Source organism: Rana temporaria, chromosome 1 (genome assembly GCF_905171775.1).
Source record: "Rana temporaria chromosome 1, aRanTem1.1, whole genome shotgun sequence".
In the NCBI taxonomy this organism is placed as follows: Eukaryota; Metazoa; Chordata; class Amphibia; order Anura; family Ranidae; genus Rana; species Rana temporaria.
Genome location: NC_053489.1, coordinates 450,123,196 through 450,143,791, shown reverse-complemented (window position 1 = coordinate 450,143,791; position 20,596 = coordinate 450,123,196). Strand labels below are relative to the sequence as shown.

General features: G+C 43.6%; 1 protein-coding gene across 4 annotated transcripts in view; it reads left to right on the top strand.

Moving 5' to 3' along the window:
- Positions 1-20,596, top strand: part of FAM13A (family with sequence similarity 13 member A) — a 266,776-nt gene that overhangs the window by 137,737 nt on the left and 108,443 nt on the right. The window contains exon 1 of one of the 4 annotated variants that reach the window (XM_040327513.1): positions 1-105. This exon is cut by the window's left edge and continues 110 nt beyond it. The exons of the other annotated variants lie outside the window; for them this stretch is intronic. Coding sequence (XP_040183447.1) covers positions 77-105 — 29 coding nt within the window. The 5' untranslated portion in view covers positions 1-76. The remainder of the gene's footprint in view (positions 106-20,596) is intronic. 4 annotated transcript variants of the gene reach the window in all.

Below are 20,596 nucleotides of genomic sequence, written 5' to 3'. Positions count from 1 at the left end.
TTGGTCGCCTCCATTTCTTCACCCTGCAGGAGGGGAAGGCAGGCAGAGTGCAGTGCGGAGGGCTCTTCGGAGTGGGATGGCCTGTGAACTCATGTCTCTACAAAGGTACATCTGTGTGTCTGTCTTCTATCCCAGTGCAATGCAGTACAAGCCATGTGTATTCTTTCTATGGTACCTTCTAGGGCTAGCTCTCCTATTGCCTGTCCATCTTTTGTATTGTGTCTCTTTATAAAGAGGACACTCCTTGATTTGTGGTGTTTACATACAGATGTGGTGTTTTCCTAGGATGCATGCCACTCCTAAAAAAAAAAAAAATTGCCTACCATGATTCATTGGCATCGCTATGCGATTATGCAATTTCATTTTACATCATCACTCATTTGTTTGTTTTTTCTTTACAATAAAATGCACAGATCCTCTGTGTCACAAATAAAAGATTGATTCTGGGTCTGCGATTTTGTGCCGCAGGCGTCTCCTGCCACTTTATTGCTGCATCCTATAGCATCCATGCATTGCTGATTGCGGTGTGACAGCGCAGGCAGGTGTAGAGGGCTCCACCGATCAGACTGCAGCGCCCCTGCCTACCCTTTGCTGACTCGCTTTCCATCTTGTTTACTTCCTGTCAGACAGCAAGACTTGGAAGATCAAACCCAGCCATGGGTGGGAGATCATTCCTTACAGTAGCACTGTGCACTCGCCTTGCTGATCTTTAGTGTTTAAATGGGAGCGCTTGGTTTACAAAGTGGTAAACAAATTTGCCGGGTCATATTTAGGAATCTGACGATGCAATTTATCATAGTTGCCTTTTTTTAAGGCGATTTGTGAGAATTGTTGATTCCCTTACTTCACCTTTTTTTTTTTTACCACCTGCTCTGTGCCGTGTCGGCTCTGCAGCAGAATTGCTGTGCATGTGAAATAAGAAATGACTGCTGGTGCCAGTTGACGCCCCCTGCATTTAACCTGCCAGCTGGCAGACCGGGATACAAGGCTGCCAATGCCGATAATGGCATATGTTCTGCTAGGCTGTCATTTATTAACACATGATCACCTTCTACCTGATATCATAATTGGCTAATGGGATGAAACCAACATCCATTGTTGGAGTTGGGTACCATGATGAGCCACATGTATATTAAATATATACTGTGTCTGCATCTGTGAATGGACAGAATATTGATGCTTGGAGTACGTACTCGCCCTTTTTTGGACAAAAAATACACTAAAATTAATTTAATTGGTCTTTTATGTCACAAACAATAATGTCGACATAAACAAATTGTGCATGGTTTTCAAAATTTTGAAATACAAGTATCCTAAATAGGTAAAGTGGTTGTAAAGGATCACCTAGTAAAACAACCCATTCCGTTTTAGACTTTGGATCCGACTTCAAGTTGCCCCTAGTCGCCTCAGGTCACGCTGCATGAGAAAATCAATGGAAGTGAATGGGAGCCGTCTTATTGTACACTACTGCAGTCGCTCCGACTTCAGAAAAGGTTCCTGTACTACTTCAATCCGACTTCTAGGCGACTTGTAGGCAACTTGTACCCATTGATTTCAATGGAAGTCGCCTCAGAAGTCGGATCACTGTCTTAACAGAAGCTACAATACAGGAAGAGAACCCCTCCCTCCCACAGAGCTGATTGTTTGGCCACTGGAAAGCCTCCTGTCCTGTCCTGGAGGCAACTTGAAGTTGCCTTGTAAGTAGCCTCAGGTCGCGCTGTGATTCATACTCAAGTTGTGTCCAAGTTGCCTCCCAAAGTTGTGCTGGAAGTTGTGTTGCCCCTGTGTGAATGGAGTCTGCCAGCAGATCAACCTGCTCACCAGGGAATCTCTCCGCTGGTGGGTGATGGGTCCGTGTCCCACTCTGCTGATGCAAAGCGGACACGGACATAGCCTGCACTCCTCTATGGGGCTTTCGGATGGAAGGGGGCCGTGTGCTCGTTTTTCATCTGCCATTCGATCAGATCCACAAGACAAATGGGGGAACGTCCCTATCCATCTGTTTTCAGCCGACAGCATCAGATCAGGCGTCGCAGGACACATGTACCCTGACATCCGCTGCTCCATAGAGAGCAATGGGTCGTCCGATCGGGTCTGCCCGAAAAATGGACAGGTGGACCCGATCGGTCCATCAGTGTGAAAGGGGCCTTAGTCCACATGTGTACAGTTAGTTTTACATGTCCTCATGGAAAATACACTTGTTTTTCTAAGGCCTTGGATTTTTTAGGAGCCATTTCCACAATAACAGCACAAAAGTTATACTGGTCAAAGTTGGCTTTTTAAAGTCTCAAACCGATTGACCACCAGAGGACTGGTAAATCTATAAAAAATATATATATATATATATATATATATATATATATATATATATATATATATATATATATATATATATATATATATATATATATATATATATATATATATATATATATATATATATATATATATATAATTTGAAAGGATGCAGCCATGATTCTACCTAAAGAAGGTTGTCCATCAAATTTCTGTGGCCAGTGATCTCTCCAAAGTGAGAGTGACCACTTATCTTGATTGATGACACCCCAATCGTGAACACACTGTGTGCTGTTGTGTATTGCCTCTCACTCCGAATGCTTTGTCATCATCCTTTTAAGCTATATCTCAGAGCCCTGGTATAACCTTGACTATTATTTCATATCATACACAATATATTTTCCTGGAGTAACCGGAGTGTTCATGGTCAAAGCAGAATTATGGGTAAAACTTTTTTTTTTTTTTTTTTTTTCATTTTGAATGGAGTAAAGGAGGGTTATAGCCTATCATATTTTTCCATGGCCAATTTCTCCCTTCACTTCCTGTCCCATAGCCAAACAGGAAGTGAGAGGAATTCCTGGGAAGTTCTTGGTGACCTGGGGGGCAGTCTCCTCATTGGAAGATTTCCCCTTTATTACTTCCTGGGGGCAACCCAACATGTTGTGTTTTTTTATTTACTTTTAATGATAAAGGTAAGCTGGACAAATAGAGGGGAATCTCTGTAATGGGGGCACAGACAGCAATAACAACTGTTCTAATCCCTCTCCACTCCATCCAAAACTTAAAGCGGGAGTTCACCCATTTATTTATTTTTTTCTCTTTTCCCCTTAGATTCCTGCTCGTTTTGTCTAGGGGAATCGGCTAGTTGTTTTAAAATATGAGCAATACTTACCGTTTTCGAGATGCATCTTCTCCGTCGGATCCGGGTATGGGTCTTCGGGAGCGGGCGTTCCTTCTTGATTGAAAGTCTTCCGAGAGGCTTCAGACGGTCGCATCCATCGCGTCACTCGTAGCCGAAAGAAGCCGAACGGCTCTATACTGCGCCTGCGCACCGACGTTCGGCTTCTTTCGGGAAAATCGTGACGCTATGGATGCGACCGTCAGAAGCCTCTCGGAAGACTGTCAATCAACATAGGAACGCCCAGTCCCGCAGCCCATACCCGGAAGCGACGGAGAAGATGCATCTCGTAAACGGTAAGTACGGCTCATATTTTAAAACATCTAGCCGATTCCCCTAGACAAAACGAGCAGGAATCTAAGGGGAAAAAGTCATATATACGGGTGAACCTCCGCTTTAAAAAAAAAGTTTTGCCTTTAGTTATAATTTGGGGTCGAATTTATTGTTTCTGTACTAGCACAAAAAACCTTAGGGTGTAAGCTTCTTAACAAGGACAAAAAAAAAAAACAACAAGACTCTGAGCCCTGATTCACATAAGTCGCACCTCATTTGTGGGAATGGAACCTTTCAAATTGCTGCGACTCAAGTCGCAGTGACTTTGAAAAAAGGCGTGTGCACTATTTCTGTGCGACTTGCATTGACATCTGTTAAATGAAGTTGCACATGAAATCGCACTGCGAGTAGCATGACTTTAAAAGCGCACTGGTGTGAACCAGGGCTGAGGGAGGGAGTTGGGACCAGAAATGCCTTTGGGGAGAACTCTCCTAATGGCAAGACGTTGGGAGCACAAACCTTAACAAGTCTCAATCTGTCATGTAACATTTGGGGAAATGGCTCGAGGAACGCTGGATATAACATGCAATCACTTTGAAAAAAATAGGGAATCATGTGAGACTTTGTTCTTACAATGGGAGGTGATGTAACAGCAGTAAAGCAATCCCGAAGATGATGCACATTTCTACATGAATATATGGCTGAAGGCTTGTCTTCTACAAGTAGCATTTCATCATATGTTATGGAATGTTCTAGTTTTCTACAACATCGTACAGCATAAGTGAAAATGAAGAGCCTTCGTTATGGGCTGATGCCAAATTCCGAATTGACATGCTAATGAGCACGTGTTTTTCATATTACTATTCAATGGCGGGCTCTTTCTTTTATCTATTTTGCTGACAGAATCATTGTATGTTGTTTTTATATTGTATAGAAATTGTTACTGCTTTTACAGTATTAAAAAAAGAGCCATTGGAGATCTGTACTGCTGTGTGTTACAGAATATGCTGTACCAACTCTTGCTGGAAATGCTTATTTAAAAAAAAAAGTGATCAGAAAATTTTGATTTCATTGCGGATTAAACACTTTTTTTTTTTTCTCAGTTTGGGGGGGCGGGGGATGGGTAGCATTGATTGAATCCGATAAAATGAAAACCGGTCTTGCGTGCGATAGGCACAGGCGTGAAAACCATTTAGTATTTGGCACATACTTTGACTTTATACACAAGGGAATTTCTTGCATTTGAGATGTATTTTGAGTTTCTTTCAAAGCTCTGGGAATTGAACACTCCTGTAATGAAGTGTTTGTCAAGGCCCAACAAAAAGCATATGCAGTACATCTCTGCAATACATGCATATTTGCCCATGTTTTATCTTTTTTTTTTTTTTTATAGACCCTGCAAATACAAATATTTTTTTTTTCATGTTCCAGAAATGCACTTGGCTCTGCTTGCACAGCCATGTCATCCATCCGGCGATCAGGGAATAGAGAGATTACGAGTCTCCTCTGACACCGCAAGGGACTTGTAGATCTCCAAAAAGCACAAGTATGGTGAAATCCTCATTCTTGTAGTCCATTAAAGCCCTGTACACACGATCGGTTCGTCTGATGAAACTGGACTGTTTTCATCGGAGGAAACGATCGTGTGTGGGTCCCATCGGTTTTTTATCCATCGGTGAAAAAAAAATAGAACCTGTTTTAAATTTTTCTTATGGTTTAAAAACCGATAGAAAATAAACGATCGTCTGTGGAGAAATTCATCGGTCAAAAATCGACGCATGCTCAGAATCAAGTCGACGCATACTCGGAAGCATTGAACTTCATTTTTCTCAGCACGTCGTAGTGTTTTACGTCACCGCGTTGGACATGATCGGATTTTTAACTGATGGTATGTAGGCAAGACTGATGAAAGACCGCTTCATCGGATATCCGATGAAAAAACCCATCGGATTAGATTCCATCAGATATCTGATCGTGTGTACAGGGCTTTTGTCTTCCTCCAGCTCCGTATCCAAGGGTTCCTACCTCAGTACAGACCTGTAGCCAGAGTCTTTGTGTTACTAAACCCCCCCAAAGTAAAATCAGTTTGTATATGCAGAAAACATGCTTGTTGTATTCATTGTGGAACCAAAGGGGTTAATCCTTATTGTCTAAAGGCTGTTTGATCCTGTCTTCTCTGAGCCTCCCCTCTTCCGTAGTCCCCAAACCATCTCCTGATGGATCAGAGCCTTGGGGCACTCTGCACGTGCTCAGTTTGGTGGTGTTTGTTTTTTTTCTTTGGCCCTGTGCTAATCACATGCACTCTCCAATCAGCACTTACCAGACAGAGGATCGGGGGTCCTGCAGCCTCGTAAGACAATCAGGGGAGAATGAAAACTCATCATAAAAGCTTTAACCAGACACTGATAGAAGTCACACCACTGCTCTATTTGCTGATGAGAAAAGGTATTTAGCAGTTTATATTTACTAAAACGATTGCATTTCCATGTTCTGTGGGAGACCAGATATAGTAAATGCAGGGTCCTGGCTTCAGTAACACTTGAGGACCGGAAGATTTTCGCCCTTTATGACCAGGCCATTTTTTTTGCGATACAGCACTGCGTCGCTTTAAGTGACAATTGCGCCGTCATGCTACGCTGTACCCAAACAAAATTGATGTCCTTTTTTTCCCAAAAATAGCCTTCTTTTGGTGGTATTTGAACACCTCTGCGAAGTTTTTTAATTTTTTGCGCCATAAACAAAGGGCTACAATTTTGAAGAAATGTTGTTCTTTTTGCTATAATAAATATCCAAAAATAAAATAAAAAATTCTTCATCAGTTTAGGCCAATATGTATTCTTCTACATAGTTTTGTTCAAAAATAAATAAGCAGATATTGATTGGTTTTCTCAAAAGCTATTGCATCTACAAAATGGGGGAGAGATTTATGTCATTTTTATTATTTTTTATTAGTAATGGCGTCGATCGGTAATTTATTTTCTATCTTATTTTTTTGTGGGACTGTGACATTGTGGCAGACAGTTTGGAGACCTGACATTTTTTTGGGTACTAGTGACATTATTGCAGTGATCAGTGCTAAAAATATTTACTGTTATTGTACTTATGACACTGGCTGGGAAGGGATTAACATCAGGGGCGATCAAGGGGTGAAATGTGTTCCCTCACTGTGTGTTCTAACTGTATGGGGGACTGTGTGACTGGGGAAACACACAGATCCATCTTCCTGCTTAGCAGAAATACAGGATTTGTGTGATCTCCCCTATCAGAACAGAGATTTGCCTTGTTTACACGGGCAGATCCCCGTTCTGTCACTGCTGGGAACGCTGATTGGCTCCCCCCGCTGGCCAGTGGGCGCGGGCACAAATTGCAGACGTACAATGATGGCGATTCACATGAAGCAGCCACATTACTGTAGTACGACTGCGGCAACTGGTCCTTTAAAGTGGTTGTAAACCCTTAAATACCACTTTTTGCTACAGGTAAGCCTATAATGAGGCTTACCTGTAGCTACCTTGAAACCTGCACGGTTTAGGAGATATCCCCCTGTATCTGCCGATGTCATCGGCGCATTGAAGAAATGGCACGTCGTACCGTTTCCGGGGGCCGACCCCCGCGCGCACGTACACTGCACAGTACACAGCTGTGCAGTGTGAACTTGCCATTTGCTGCAGGCGAGACCTTACGTTATCATGCGACTACTGAAAAATGTACTGTTACACATTTTGGCAGTAGGCGCTAACTTTAGTATTTGAAATGCGTTGGATGCCTAAAGAGGTCCCTCTTTTCTGAACCCTGTTCTGCGGTAATATATTGCTTTTTTTTATAGCGCATAGCACAAGCAGACGCGCTGTGTCTCTTACTGAATACTCATGATTAGCAGACATCTCCTTCCAGGTTGCCAAGTTATCCTTTTAATTACAGACTGGCATGAATTATGCAGCTACTGTGGCTGATGAAATCCGGCATTGACTTTAATGGAATCTGTTACAGAGCGATGTTCTTGTCGGAGAAAGGCACAGGGCAGAGAAGCTGAACCTCCTCACTAATGGCCTGCAGAGAAAGTCCACTCCCATATGAGGCTTCCCGTATAGTTTTGTTTTTCTGGCACTTTCCGCTAATGCAGTTAGTCTATTTTTATTTATTTTTTATAGGCTTTTCATTAAAGAAAAATTTAGCAGCACTCTTTTCCCATTTATTTGTATTCTTGGACATGAAAATATATTTCTAGTGAGCAAAGAATGGCTACAACCTCATCAAGTTGTGTGTTTTTTGGGTTTGGCCGTCTCTGTGTACCATTGGGGAGCCTTACTTTTTCTTGTTTTGGAGATGCTAAAGGAAATGAGGGGGAATTTTCTCCTAGATGGTAGGTCCCTTTCACACAGTTCTTCCGAACAGGTCAGTTTTTCAGGTGGACCAGATCAGAAGTTCCATGCATTTCTAGATTTGATTTTGATTATAATTTTAAAAAACAACTGAAATTGCATGGGATTTTCTTTTTACTTTTGTTTTTTCCTATTTACCATCAACATTTTAAAGTGAAAGGATGAATCTCCCTAATGGGGCCACAGGCGTTCTTATCCTTTATCCAAAACTGAACCTGCAATTGCTATCACCGGAAGTGACATGATTGGAGATTTTGACGAGTTGGCTATTTTGACAGAACACCCGGCCATACATGAATCAAAAATTTGGTCATTCCTGAACTGGCCTTATCCATGTTTGAGCACCCTAGTTGTACACAAGTTGATCGAGCGATTGACTTGTGTACAACCAGCTTGTCCAGTTTTTCCCAAATGATTATTGCCACCAGCTATAGCCAGTTACACTTATAATTGTGTTCTGCTGGCTGGGAAGGCTTCCCATTGGCGGAACACAGTAGCACTGCAGGAGGGATTTGAGCAACTTTCTTTCCTTCCTCCTGTGGTTAGCTCCCTTGTCCTCTCCTTCCATGCTTGCTTCCAAGACTTCTCCATTGCCTCACCCATCCTCTGAACTTCCTACCCCAATCTGTCTATCTCCTACATTGTCTGTCTTCAGTGATCCCTGAAATGCCATCTTCTCAGTGAGGCCTATACTGTCTCGACCTAATAAATTGTACTTTTAATTCCTACTTCAGCTCATTCTTACCAGTTACTGTATTAGGACCCTTTCACACGGGACGGATCAGTGATGATCCGCCCTGTGAACTTCCGCTTGCTCAGCGGGGATTGCTCCGCTAAGCCGGCAGATGACAGGGCGGTCCCCGCACACTGTGCAGGGACCGCTCTGTCAGATCTCCGCTCTCCCCTATGGGGGGATTGGATGAACACAGACCGTCTATCCCTGTTTACCCGATACGCAGACGGATAGAAAAATCGAGTTTTCCTCAGTCTGCAGAATCGGAGGATTGCGGAACTGGGTGAGATCGGGTGTCGGGGGATGTTCAACGGCTGACACCCGCAATCTCATAGGCGGCGTACACGCGACCGGTCCAAACCGATGAAAACGGACTGAAGTCCAGTTTCATCGGTCCAAACTGACTGTATGTACGGCCCATCAGACTTTTGTCCTTCAGGCCAAAGTTTTAGAACTTGCTTTAAAATCGAACCGATGGACGGCTGACCATCGGTCAAAACCGATGGTTGGTTAGTACACAAAAGCATCGATTCAGAATCAAGTCGACGCATGCTTGGAAGCATTGAACTTCGTTTTTTTCAGCATGTCGTGTGTTTTACGTCACCGCGTTCTGACCCGATCGGTTTTTGAACTGATGGTGTGTACGCACATCAGACCATCAGTCTGCTTCAGCGGTGAACCGATGAAAACGGTCCGTCGGGCCATTCTCATCGGATGGATCGACCGTGTGTACGCGGCCATAGGGATCAATGTATGTCCCTTTTTCATTTGTACACGGATGGATAAAAAAGCGCACATACGGTCCGCATGTGTGAAAGAGCCCTTACCCTTTCTATCTCTTGACTCTCCCTTTTTTAAATTGTAAGTTCCTGCGAGCATGGTCCTCTGATCTTATATTGAATTGTATTGTAACTGTACTGCTTTGCCTCTGTTTTGTAAAGTGCTGTGCAAACTGTTGGCACTATAGCAATCCTTAATAATAAATCACATCGAGGTGCAAAATGCTGAGTTTTATATACTGTGTAAGATGATGTGTTATAAGTTTAAAGTGGTACTCCGCTCCCCCCACCCCCTGTGCATTTTTTCCAACTTACCTTTACTGCTGTAAAAAATATGTCACAATTTGTGGGTAGCGCGGGTGTGTCAACTTTCACTCATCTTTAGTGGTAGTGTAGCACTTGCTAACCCACACTGCAAATCCAGCGTTGTAGCGCTGCAATCTGTTGTTCGGGTGCCATACAGTGGGGTCCCGTGCTACCATCTTGGTTTTCTTCAGCTGGCTGCCTTTTCTGGGTGCGGTCCGTCCACTCTGCTTACGTGCCAAACCTGCCCTGACTGCTCTGTGTGTCAATCCTGCAGCCTCCTGGGAGATGCGATGTCAGTATCCCGGGAGTCTGCAGGGCCAGGTACTTGTCTTTCTGGCATTTTTGTGTAAACGATATCTGAGGTCTTTTTGACCCCAGATATCATATTTAAGAGGTTATGCTTTTTTTTGGGGGGGGGGTGGAATTTTTTTTTCCTTTTTTTTTTGTCGTATAAACCGACATTACAGGTTCACAACAGTGTTATAGCTTACAATGTACCAAGTGAATCCGGACCCAAAAGCCCACATCGGCATACAGGAAGCAAGATCTTATGCTATACTCTATTGAAAATGGAGATGAAAAAGTCTTAAGAACAAAATTGTCTAAAATCTGGGCATCGCCCCGCCTGGCTGTCTGTAAACCTGTAGAATGAGTGTGCAATTCACAACAACAAAAAATCTGAAAGTTGGCATCCTCTAGAAAAAGTACAAAGAGATAACAGCCAAGGAGGAGACTGTAAAGGAGAAAGAGAGAAAAATGGAGCAGAGCGAGAGGAAGAATAGAAGGTGAAGTGGGAGAGAAAGAAGAAGGGGGTAGAAGGTCCATGGGGTGCGCGCAAGAGGAGTCCTATATTGACAGTAATGCGGTGTCAAACCTAGAAGGGTGGTAGTATGTGATCCAAGGTTGCCAAACCCTGAGAAACTTGTCGTGCGTATCACAAAGGACAGCCGTTTGTTTCTCATTAACCATTACATCATTCAGGCGGTTTTTGACTGCCTCAAAGCGAAGTGTGGGGGTCTTCCAAGCTCTTGCAATTGTCAACCGGGCTGGAGTAAAGAGATGCTGGGCTAGTTGCCTCTCAAGACGCAGTAATTCCACAATCGGCTTACCAAGGAGTGCTACATAAGGGTCCCTTTTAATGTTAATCTGAAATAGATTACGAAGGAGAGTGTATACTCTAATCCACAGTCTGCACTCCCGCAGGCGTGGCAGGACCACCAAATATGTACCATGGAGCCCTCCTGGGAGCACCCCCTGAAACAGCAGTGAATAATTTGGGATAAAGCGAGCCAATATATATATATATATATATATATATATATATATATATATATATATATATATATATATATATATATATATATATATATATATATATATATAAAAAATTTAATAGTGAAGCTAACTCCCTTTTGGAAGTCGAGTTCTGCATAGTTCTTGAATATCATAATGCTTTGGATAGTTTATCATGTGTTTCATACCGATTATATGTTAGCTGCAATAGTTTCCACATGATAGCACAGACCTTTATCTATGCTACATTGCCTTTACAATAACCATCTAATCAGTCTCAGTGTTGTAATATGTAGCAGGCCCTGGTACTTTGCCTGTGCATAAATAATATATGCACAGATGGGAGGTAACAACCCATTTACGTATGCACAGACAGAAATAAATTAATACGATTAGGATCCCTATTGCATGGTAAGCATGTAATCGCTTATTTATTTTTTCACGTGAGCAAAGGGCATGGGATATGAGCAAAGAGCATGGGATAGCTGGGTAATCCTGTACAGAGTACTATTGCTGTGGTAATAGGGCAGACCAAAAAATGCAGCACTTGCATGGCTTGCTTATTTTAATGTCAAATCTTTTTTTATAGGTCCCATACGTGCCTGTTTTTTCTTTTCCTGTTTATCCTTTCCGTGTTGTGCTAAGCAGCTGCTCCCATCAGTCTGACCTGTGTTACTGCAGTTGTTTGTTTGCTGGGAATATGACATGTGGCCTGTACACTTCTGAGTTTGCATTCAGACCAGAAAATAAATATTCAATGTGTTCTGCTTACATCACTACATTATACAATTGTGTTTTATAGCTGTTTTTAGAAGCTGTCATTCTTTTTCTGCTAGCGTGTTTTTTTTTTTTTTTTTTTTAGTCCAAGAACTAGCACAACATAATAGTTTATTAAACCAGACCTGCGCAGAAGTATCTGGCCCTATTGGGTTGAGTTACCATAACTGGAGAGTGCAAAATCTGGTGCAGCTCTGCAGAAACCAATAGTAACATATGGAAAAAGAAAATATGGACAGCCGCACTCCAAAAAACCTTGATGGTTGTCTTTATTTAAAAAAGGAAAAATGCACTACAAGTCACAGCACACTACATGAGAGTAAAACAGCTGACGCGTTTCGCACTATAAATTCGTGCTTAATCATAGCTGACAATTCTAAAACATCACATCTAATATATAGAAAACTTTCAAAGACATGTGATCAATGCTAACCCCTGATAGGCTCCAAACTAATTAACCATTGGTTGATGCGCTGGATATCTAATCTTACAGATAGAACCGGCCCTTTGGAGAACAATCGTAATGCTGATGCGGCCTACGATAAAATGGAGTTTGACACCCCTGAAAAACATAATTTTTTTGGTCCTTAAACCAGGGCTCGACAAATCCCAGTCGCCATGGCGACTAGAAATTATCTCCTGGCGACTTGGCATTTTTTTTTAATATTATGAAAGATAATGTTACGCCGAGTAAATTCATACCCAACATGTCATGCTTCAAAATTACGTCCGCTCGTGGAATGCCGACAAACTTTTACCCTTTAAAATCTTCATAGGCGACGTTTAAAAAAATCTACAGGTTGCATGTTTTGAGTTACAGAGGAGGTCTAGGGCTAGAATTATTGCTCTCGCTCTACCAATCGCGGCGATACCTCACATGTGTGGTTTGAACACTGTTTACATATGCGGGCGCTGCTCACGTATATGAAGCTGGGCTAGATCTGACTGGTGCACGTCTTAGTACGCCGTCGGATCTAAGGTGCATATTTACGCTGGCTACTAGGTGGCATTTACGTCGATTTCCGCGTCGAGTATGCAAATTAGCTAGATACGGCGATCCACGTCCGGCCGGCGCATTTTTTTTTACGTCGCTTCCGTAAGGCTTTTTTCGGCGTATAAGTTACCCCTGCTATATGAGGCGTATCCTATGTTAAGTATGGACGTCGTTCCCGCATCAAATTTAGAAAATTTTACGTTGTTTGCGTAAGTCGTTCGCGAATAGGGCTTTGCGTAGAATGACGTTCACGTCGTAAGCATTGGCTTGTTGTGGGTTAATTTCGAGCATGCGCACTGATTTGCGCGCCCTTACACCAACAGTTACACTACACGGCCGTAACTTACGGCGCAAATTCTTTGAGAATACAGGAAATACGCTGTAAGTTTCGGCGGCGTAGTGTATCTGAGATGCACTACGCCGGCCGTAAAGAAGTGCCCCGCTTCGTGGATCTGGCCCCTAGTCATTGCTTCTCACGTGTCCGGTCCACTGGTCTATCACAGCATTGTACACTCTCCATTGTATGCTGCCCCTGTATTTAAGTGGCTGCATTCTAACACTGCATTGTAGAAAATGTAAGCATGTTCTAATACAAGAGAGGTATTGGTAATAATAGTCATATTTGTAGCCAAATGGCCATCATAAAAAACGTACAACATAATTATCGGCACACGAACTGTCCCCCGCCAGGGTTGTAGACATTAGTTTCCATTATTTTATGCAGATCCTGTGTTCTCACATACGCATTATCCAGGAGATAATCTGCTATCTTTGACAGTAGCGGAAGTGCGCAGAGGCAGATTTACCCTCACCTAAGTAGTATTTTACATTATCTTATCTGTCGTATTAAATGCTTAATGCATTATGTGGCCGCTGATACATTTCTGATGTTTCGCTGAGGTTATTTCACAACTTGTTCAGCAACCTCATGGTAATCTCCACTCAAGCAGACTATGCATTGTATATAGAGCAGCAGATTTGGTATTTCAGATCTGTGCATTAATTGTAATCAACGGTCGGGAGGCAAGTTTGAAGCTACCATGTTGCTAAAAAAAACATGCAAAGGAAAAAAGACAGCCTAAATTTTTTGTTTATGTATTTTGAGCAGCAATGACTCCTTGCAGCCAATCTATCCTGTCATGCAGAGCTACTGCCACCCCTGCAGTCTTCAATACCCAACACGGTATTGGGTTTGCTTGCAGCTCTGAAGGGACACACTAGGGGGCATTTATATCACCAGCAGGGGTTCCCATAATTGGCTGCCACTCGCATGTAACCTCTTATGCAGCGCTCATATGCGAGGGATTGGCTCTTAACCACTTCAGCCCCGGACCATTTTGCTGGTCAATGACTGGGCCACTTTTTGCGATTCGGCACTGCGTCGCTTTAACTGACAATTGCGCGGTCGTGCTACGTGGCTCCCAAACAACATTGGCGACCTTTTTTTCCCCACAAATAGAGCTTTCTTTTGGTAGTATTTGATCACCTCTGCGTTTTTTTTTTATTTTTTGCGCTATAAACAAAAATAGAGCGACAATTTTGAAAAAAAAAAATTATTTTTTTTTACTTTTTGCTATAATAAATATCCCCCCCCAAAAAAAAAAAAATTATATATATATATATATATATATATATATATATATATATATATATATATATATATATATATATATATATATATATATATATATATATATATATATATATATATATATATAAAATTCCTCAGTTTAGGCGGATACGTATTCTTCTACATATCTTTCGTAAAAAAAAACGCAATAAGCGTTTGATTGGTTTGCGCAAAAATTATAGCGTCTACAAAATAGGGGATAGTTTTTATGGCATTTTTATTTTTAGTAATGGCGGCGATCAGCAATCTTTATCGGTACTGCGACCTTATGGCAGACACTTTGGACACTTTTGACACATTTTTGGGACCATTGGCATTTTTATAGCGATCAGTGCTATAAAAATGCATTAATTACTGTAAAAATGCCACTGGCAGGGAAGGGGTTAACACTAGGGGGCAAGGAAGGGGTTAATTAAGTTCCCTAGGTGTGTTCTAACTGAAGTGGGGGGGGGGGGTGGGACTGACTAGGGGAAATGACAGATCGCTGTTCATACATTGTATGAACAGACCAACAGTAATTTCTCCCCCTGACAGGATCGGGAGCTGTGTGTTTACACACACACAGCTCCCGATTCTCTCTGTAACGAGCGATCGTGGGTGCCCGGCGGTGATCGCACCTGCCGGGCACGCGCGTCGGCACCAGGGGCGAGCAGGGAACGCGCGCATGCGCCCCTAATGGCTGGAATGCGAAATGACGAATAGCTACGTGATCTCGCGCAGCCGAGCCGACCTGCCGCCATATAACTGCGGCGGCTGGTCGGTTAGTGGTTAATGGAGGGAGTTTGTGTCCAGGGCTTTTCATTTGCACGTTATTGCTGCAGGAGCGATTTTAAATGTGAGTGGCTGTGATTTAGCTGTGGAAGCCGGCTTACTCCCATTTCTTTCAGTGGGGCTGTCTACGGCAGTTGATCACAGAAACCCACGTTGGGGTTCTCACATCTAAATGGAGAGTAGGTGCATTCTCGGGTATGAATGCACCCTAAAGCTGGCCATACATTGTTAAGCCAGCCATAGATTAACACAGTTGGTGTTGATGGAGCAATCCCTCCACAGAGCTATTGTGTTCTCCCGGCGTGGGGAGCAGGGAGCCACCCCACCCCCACCAGGAGAACACAGCGATTTGGTGCTAGCAGCTATAATTGTATGTAAAACCCAAAAGACTGGTTGTACCCAAGTTGATAGATCTATCAACTTGGGTTCATTCCGCCTGCCCATATGTGGTTTGGATCTCAGCTGGTACCTGTTAAACCGGCCAAGATTCGAACGGTCAGTGACTGGCTTTAATGTAAAAGATTCCTCCATCCACGCACATCCTAACCCAAGGTGGATAAAGCAATTCCCATTCTCCCTGCCTGGACAATGTATTGTGACAGCAGGGCCTGCCCTTGTCAGAATATGTTGATCAGCGGCTGCAGCCTGTATGTTCGTTTGATAGAAGTTAATCAAACTATTGACTTCATGCTACACAGAACGACCATGCACTGGTTGAAATCCCTACTGAACTGGATGCTTTTTGATGAATGTATATGACCAGTTTAAGGATGCAGGCATCTGACATGCCTAGATGTCTTGAATGATGAACATTCTAGTAGTGGCTGGAAAGAGCATAGATCAGACTGGTATGTACTGGAAATACATACTGGTATGTATTTCTAAAGGATACCTTGGTTTGTTTGTTTTTATTGTTTTTTTTTTTACTGACAGTGTTACTTTAACCTTATTTCACTTGAGGGCCGGATTCATGGAGGGCAGCATTCACCTAATAATAAATGAAGATAATATTCATAAAGGTACAGGTTTACCTCACTTTAAAGTACTTCACTAATGAAAAGCCAATACAAAGCCAGTTAACCCTGAGGGAGCTTGTGACTGAGGATTCAGATTTTACTGCCCCCTCCCCCATCCAGGCCCCCAAAAGTAGCTGACACTGGCCAGCATGGTCTGGAGATGGGGTTCCTGTCCCTACGGAAAATGGGGTCCCTGTCCCCAGGGGTGATGGGGCCACTAATAGGGCCCTCCCATTTTAGGGCTCCACCCAACAGACAGGAGGTCTGTGCATGGGAGGTCCCTGTCCCCAGGGGTGATGGGGCCACTAATTGGGCCCTCCCATTTTAGGGCTCCACCCAACAGACAGGAGGTCTGTGCATGGGAGGTCCCTGTCCCCAGGGGTGATGGGGCCACTAATAAGGCCCTCGCATTTTAGGGCTCCACCCAACAGACAGGAGGTCTGTGCATGGGAGGTCCCTGTCCCCAGGGGTGATGGGGCCACTAATAGGGCCCTCCCATTTTAGGGCTCCACCCAACAGGCAGGAGGTCTGTGCATGGCAGTCAGGTGGACTCTCATTCCTCTGCAGGATTCAGAGGCAGCATGGGGGCAGCCAGAGCATGCATGTCTGCAGGAGGCAGATGTAGTCTAACACGGCAGCAATGAGCTGATAGTAATCTATAGGAGAGCTTGACGCCAAGGAACTCTTTTGGTCTAAGGAGCAGACCTAAGGCCTAAGCTGGAGGCCTGAAGCAGCCGTGTAGCAATAGAGTAAGCCAGGAGGCTGAAATATCCTGATTGTGCAAGATACAGTAATGGTGGAACCCCCTGCATGGGATACTGATGTCTTTTGTGAACTTTTCCATTATTTTAAATAAGTGGGCTACCATCCCTTAATTAGTTTTGGACTGGTGCACTCATTGAAACCGCACCTACCGCTTGAGTCTGATCACCCCAATGTTACAGCTGGTGTACAGCAGAGCAGAGATCGGCCAATATCACAGGGCTGGATGGGGCGGGAGCTGCTGAAGTTAACTTTTCACATTAACAGGCTGGTGATTCCAATCACCTACTGTTTAATGTGAAAAGTTAACTCCAGCAGCTGCCACCCCATCCAGCCCTGTGATATTGGCCACTGTCCAATGAAGAGTAGAGTGGCAAAAATGTCTGCGTGCCGGACATTTAGTGGTGGCGGGTCGGGTGCAACCCATGGGCCATAGGTTTCCGACACCTGAACTAGAGATTTGTGAATGGTTTACATGCCAAAGAATTTCTTATTCTGTTCACCAACTCATGTGATTCACACACAGCGTTTACTTTGCACAGGCAAGCGATACCCTTGTTTCCTAAGATTTGCAAGTTTTGGCGTTGCCTCCCTACCTTCAGCCTGCTCACGACACTTTAAAATCGGCATCACCACCCCTTGTCTGAGAGCAGGGAGGTGAGCCAGGAATCAGTAACCGCGAACCAGGATGTGCTCATCTTCCTGGTCTTACAGTTTGCAGGCTTAATGGATGTATCTAATTTTTGCAATGCTTTTAACCACTTGACCACTGGGCACGAAAACCCCCTTAATCACCAGACCAATTTCAGCTTTCAGTGCTCTCACAATTTGAATGACAATTACTCAGTCATACAACATTGTACCCATCTGAAATTTTTGTCCTTTTTTCACACAAATAGAGCTTTCTTTTGGTGGTATTTGATCACCTCTGCGGTTTTTATTTTTTGCGCTATAAAAGAAAAAAGACTGAAAATTCTGTAAAAATAAAAAAAAAATTCTAGTTTCTGTCATATTAGCAGGTTATTTCTCACACACATCATATGCATACCACAAATTACACCCCAAAACACATTCTGCTATTCCTCCCGAGTATGGCGATACCACATGTGTGCGACTTTTACACAGCGTGGCCACATACGGAGGCCCAACATGCAGGGAGCACCATCAGGCGTTCTGGAGCACCCAGGCCAATTTTGACATTTCTCTCCTACATGTAAAAATCATCATTTATTTGCTAAAAAATTACATAGAACCCCAAAACATTATATATGTTTTTTTTTCAAATACCCTAGAGAATACAATGGCGGTTGTTGCAACTTTTTATCTTGCACGGTATTTTCGCAGCAATTTTTTGAACGCGTGTTTTTAAAAAAAAAACTGTTTTGTGCTTAAAAAAAAAAAACAGTAAAGTTAGCCCAATGTTTTTGCATAATATGAAAGATGAAGTTACGCCGAGTAAATAGATACCCAACATGTCACCCTTCAAAATTGCACACGCTCGTGAAATTGCGCCAAACGTTGCTACTTAAAAATCCCCATAGGCGACGTATTGCAAGGTATTGGAGTATTGGGGGGTGGTATTGCAGAGTATGGGGGGGGTGGTATTGCAGAGTATGGGGGGGGTGGTATTGCAGAGTATGGGGGGGGGTGGTATTGCAGAGTATGGGGGGGGGTGGTATTGCAGAGTATGGGGGGGGGGTATTGCAGAGTATGGGGGGGGGGTATTGCAGAGTATGGGGGGTATTGCAGAGTATTGCACTTTACTTTACTTTAGCGCTTATCATTTTTTTTTTACTGCAGAGTATTGCGCAGGGATGGCTGGATCTGTGACTGCAATTGTCACAGATCCAGCCCACAGTGCGGCGGCTGCTGCTGCCGCCCGATCCCCCCCCCCCCTCCCTCTCCTCTCACACTGTACCGAACGGTACAGAGAGGAGAGGGAGGAACCGGCGTCATTACGTGACGCCGGTTTGTTTACAAGTGATCGCGCCGTCATTGGACGGCGCGATCACGTGGTAAGGAGCCGCTTCCATTGGCTCCTTACCGCGATCCGTGTTGCTGCGGGTCCCGTGGACCCAGCGAGCGCCGGTGATCGCGTGTGCGCGCCCGCTCGGGCGCGCAATTCTGACTCTCTGGGAGGACGTATATTGACGCCCTCCTAGAGTTGGGGAACCGCCTTGTAGCCGTATTTCGGCTATAGGGCGGTTACCAAGTAGTTAAGGGTACTTAAAGTGGAGGTCCGCCCACCCCTGCAAAATTAAAAGCCAGCAGCTACACGTACTGCAGCTGCTGACTTTTTTTTTTAATAGGACACTTGCCTGTCCTGCAATGTTGGCACAACAGCTGTCAGGTGCAGCTGCCGCCATTGCGGGTTAGGGAACCTGGCAGTGTAGCTTTACGGCTTCACACCGGAAACCCTACTGCGCATGCGCGAGACTCCGCTTCCCTCTCCTTCTAATCCTATTGCTTATGACATTTGAATTACATTAGCCTACTTCTTGCGACGGGCATCTTGAACTGATCCGGTTAACTTGCCTTTATTTGGAACTGGTTGGTTGGAGGTGACTGATCAGGGTGGAGGTTGAATGTATTGTTTACGTTGCGTACTCTGCCTCCAGCATAAAGCTCAGACAGTGCCAGCTGCATTGACCTCTTTTTACTTATTTTAAGGATTCTTGCACTGAAATGTATGGATATGAGGAGAGTCCGAAAGAATGGAGTGAAATGTAATGTAATCGTATTGCTTGTATGTTCCCTGTTTATTAGGGACATCTCAAAATGGAGGTGTAAAATATGTATGCTAAGAAGCTTTTTTTTTTTTTTAATAATGTTGGTAATAGATCTGAGATCTATCAAATGGACATTTTGGAAAACCTTTTAATTCTGTATACAGAATACACAGCCAGACAAATCCAACTGCGCCAATGATGATATTTTCCTGCGCTGTTCTGAAGATGTAGTCCTGACTATTAATAGTTGTCTAAACCCATCAAGTTAATGTTTTTTTTTTAAAACCGTTCCATCTAAAGTGATTTGTAAAGTTTAAAAAATACAAAATAACAAAGTATACTTGGCTACTCTGTGCAATAGCTTTGTACAGAGTAATCTTGATTCTTCTCTTCTGGGGTCCCCATTGGTGTTCTTTAGCCAGCTGAGTGCCCCCATAGCAAGCAACCTCAATCCTGAGTCGCTCTGTGCTCATCTATTCACAAACGGTGCAACTCGGCCTCCGCTCTGTTACTGGATTTGATTGACGGCAGCAGGAGTAAATGGCTCCCATTGCTCTTTTGAGTTTGGTTCAGAGGGGGGGGAGTGAGAGCAACTCTGCTGCTCTCGGGCACATTGGTGAATCTCGATCTGACTCATCAAGAGTGCCTAACTATGTTTGCCTATTCTGCCCACCACCTCCATTCATAGAAGCTATGGAGGTGGACCATATGCTACACCACGTCTTCTGTAAATGAAGGAAGGGTCAGAAAGGGTGGGCATAGTTGGTACTCATAATGAGTGCATATGACTGATCCCTTGCCTTTGAGCCAGCAGGACATTGGTCACATCAGATTACTAACTTTGGCTTTTAAGAAAAAAAAAAAAAGTTTTCCTACAGTTTGGCTATATAATGTGTACTTTACTTTAAAAATGGCAGCTGGGGTCTCGTTGTCTCGCACTTTTTTTTAACCACTTGCC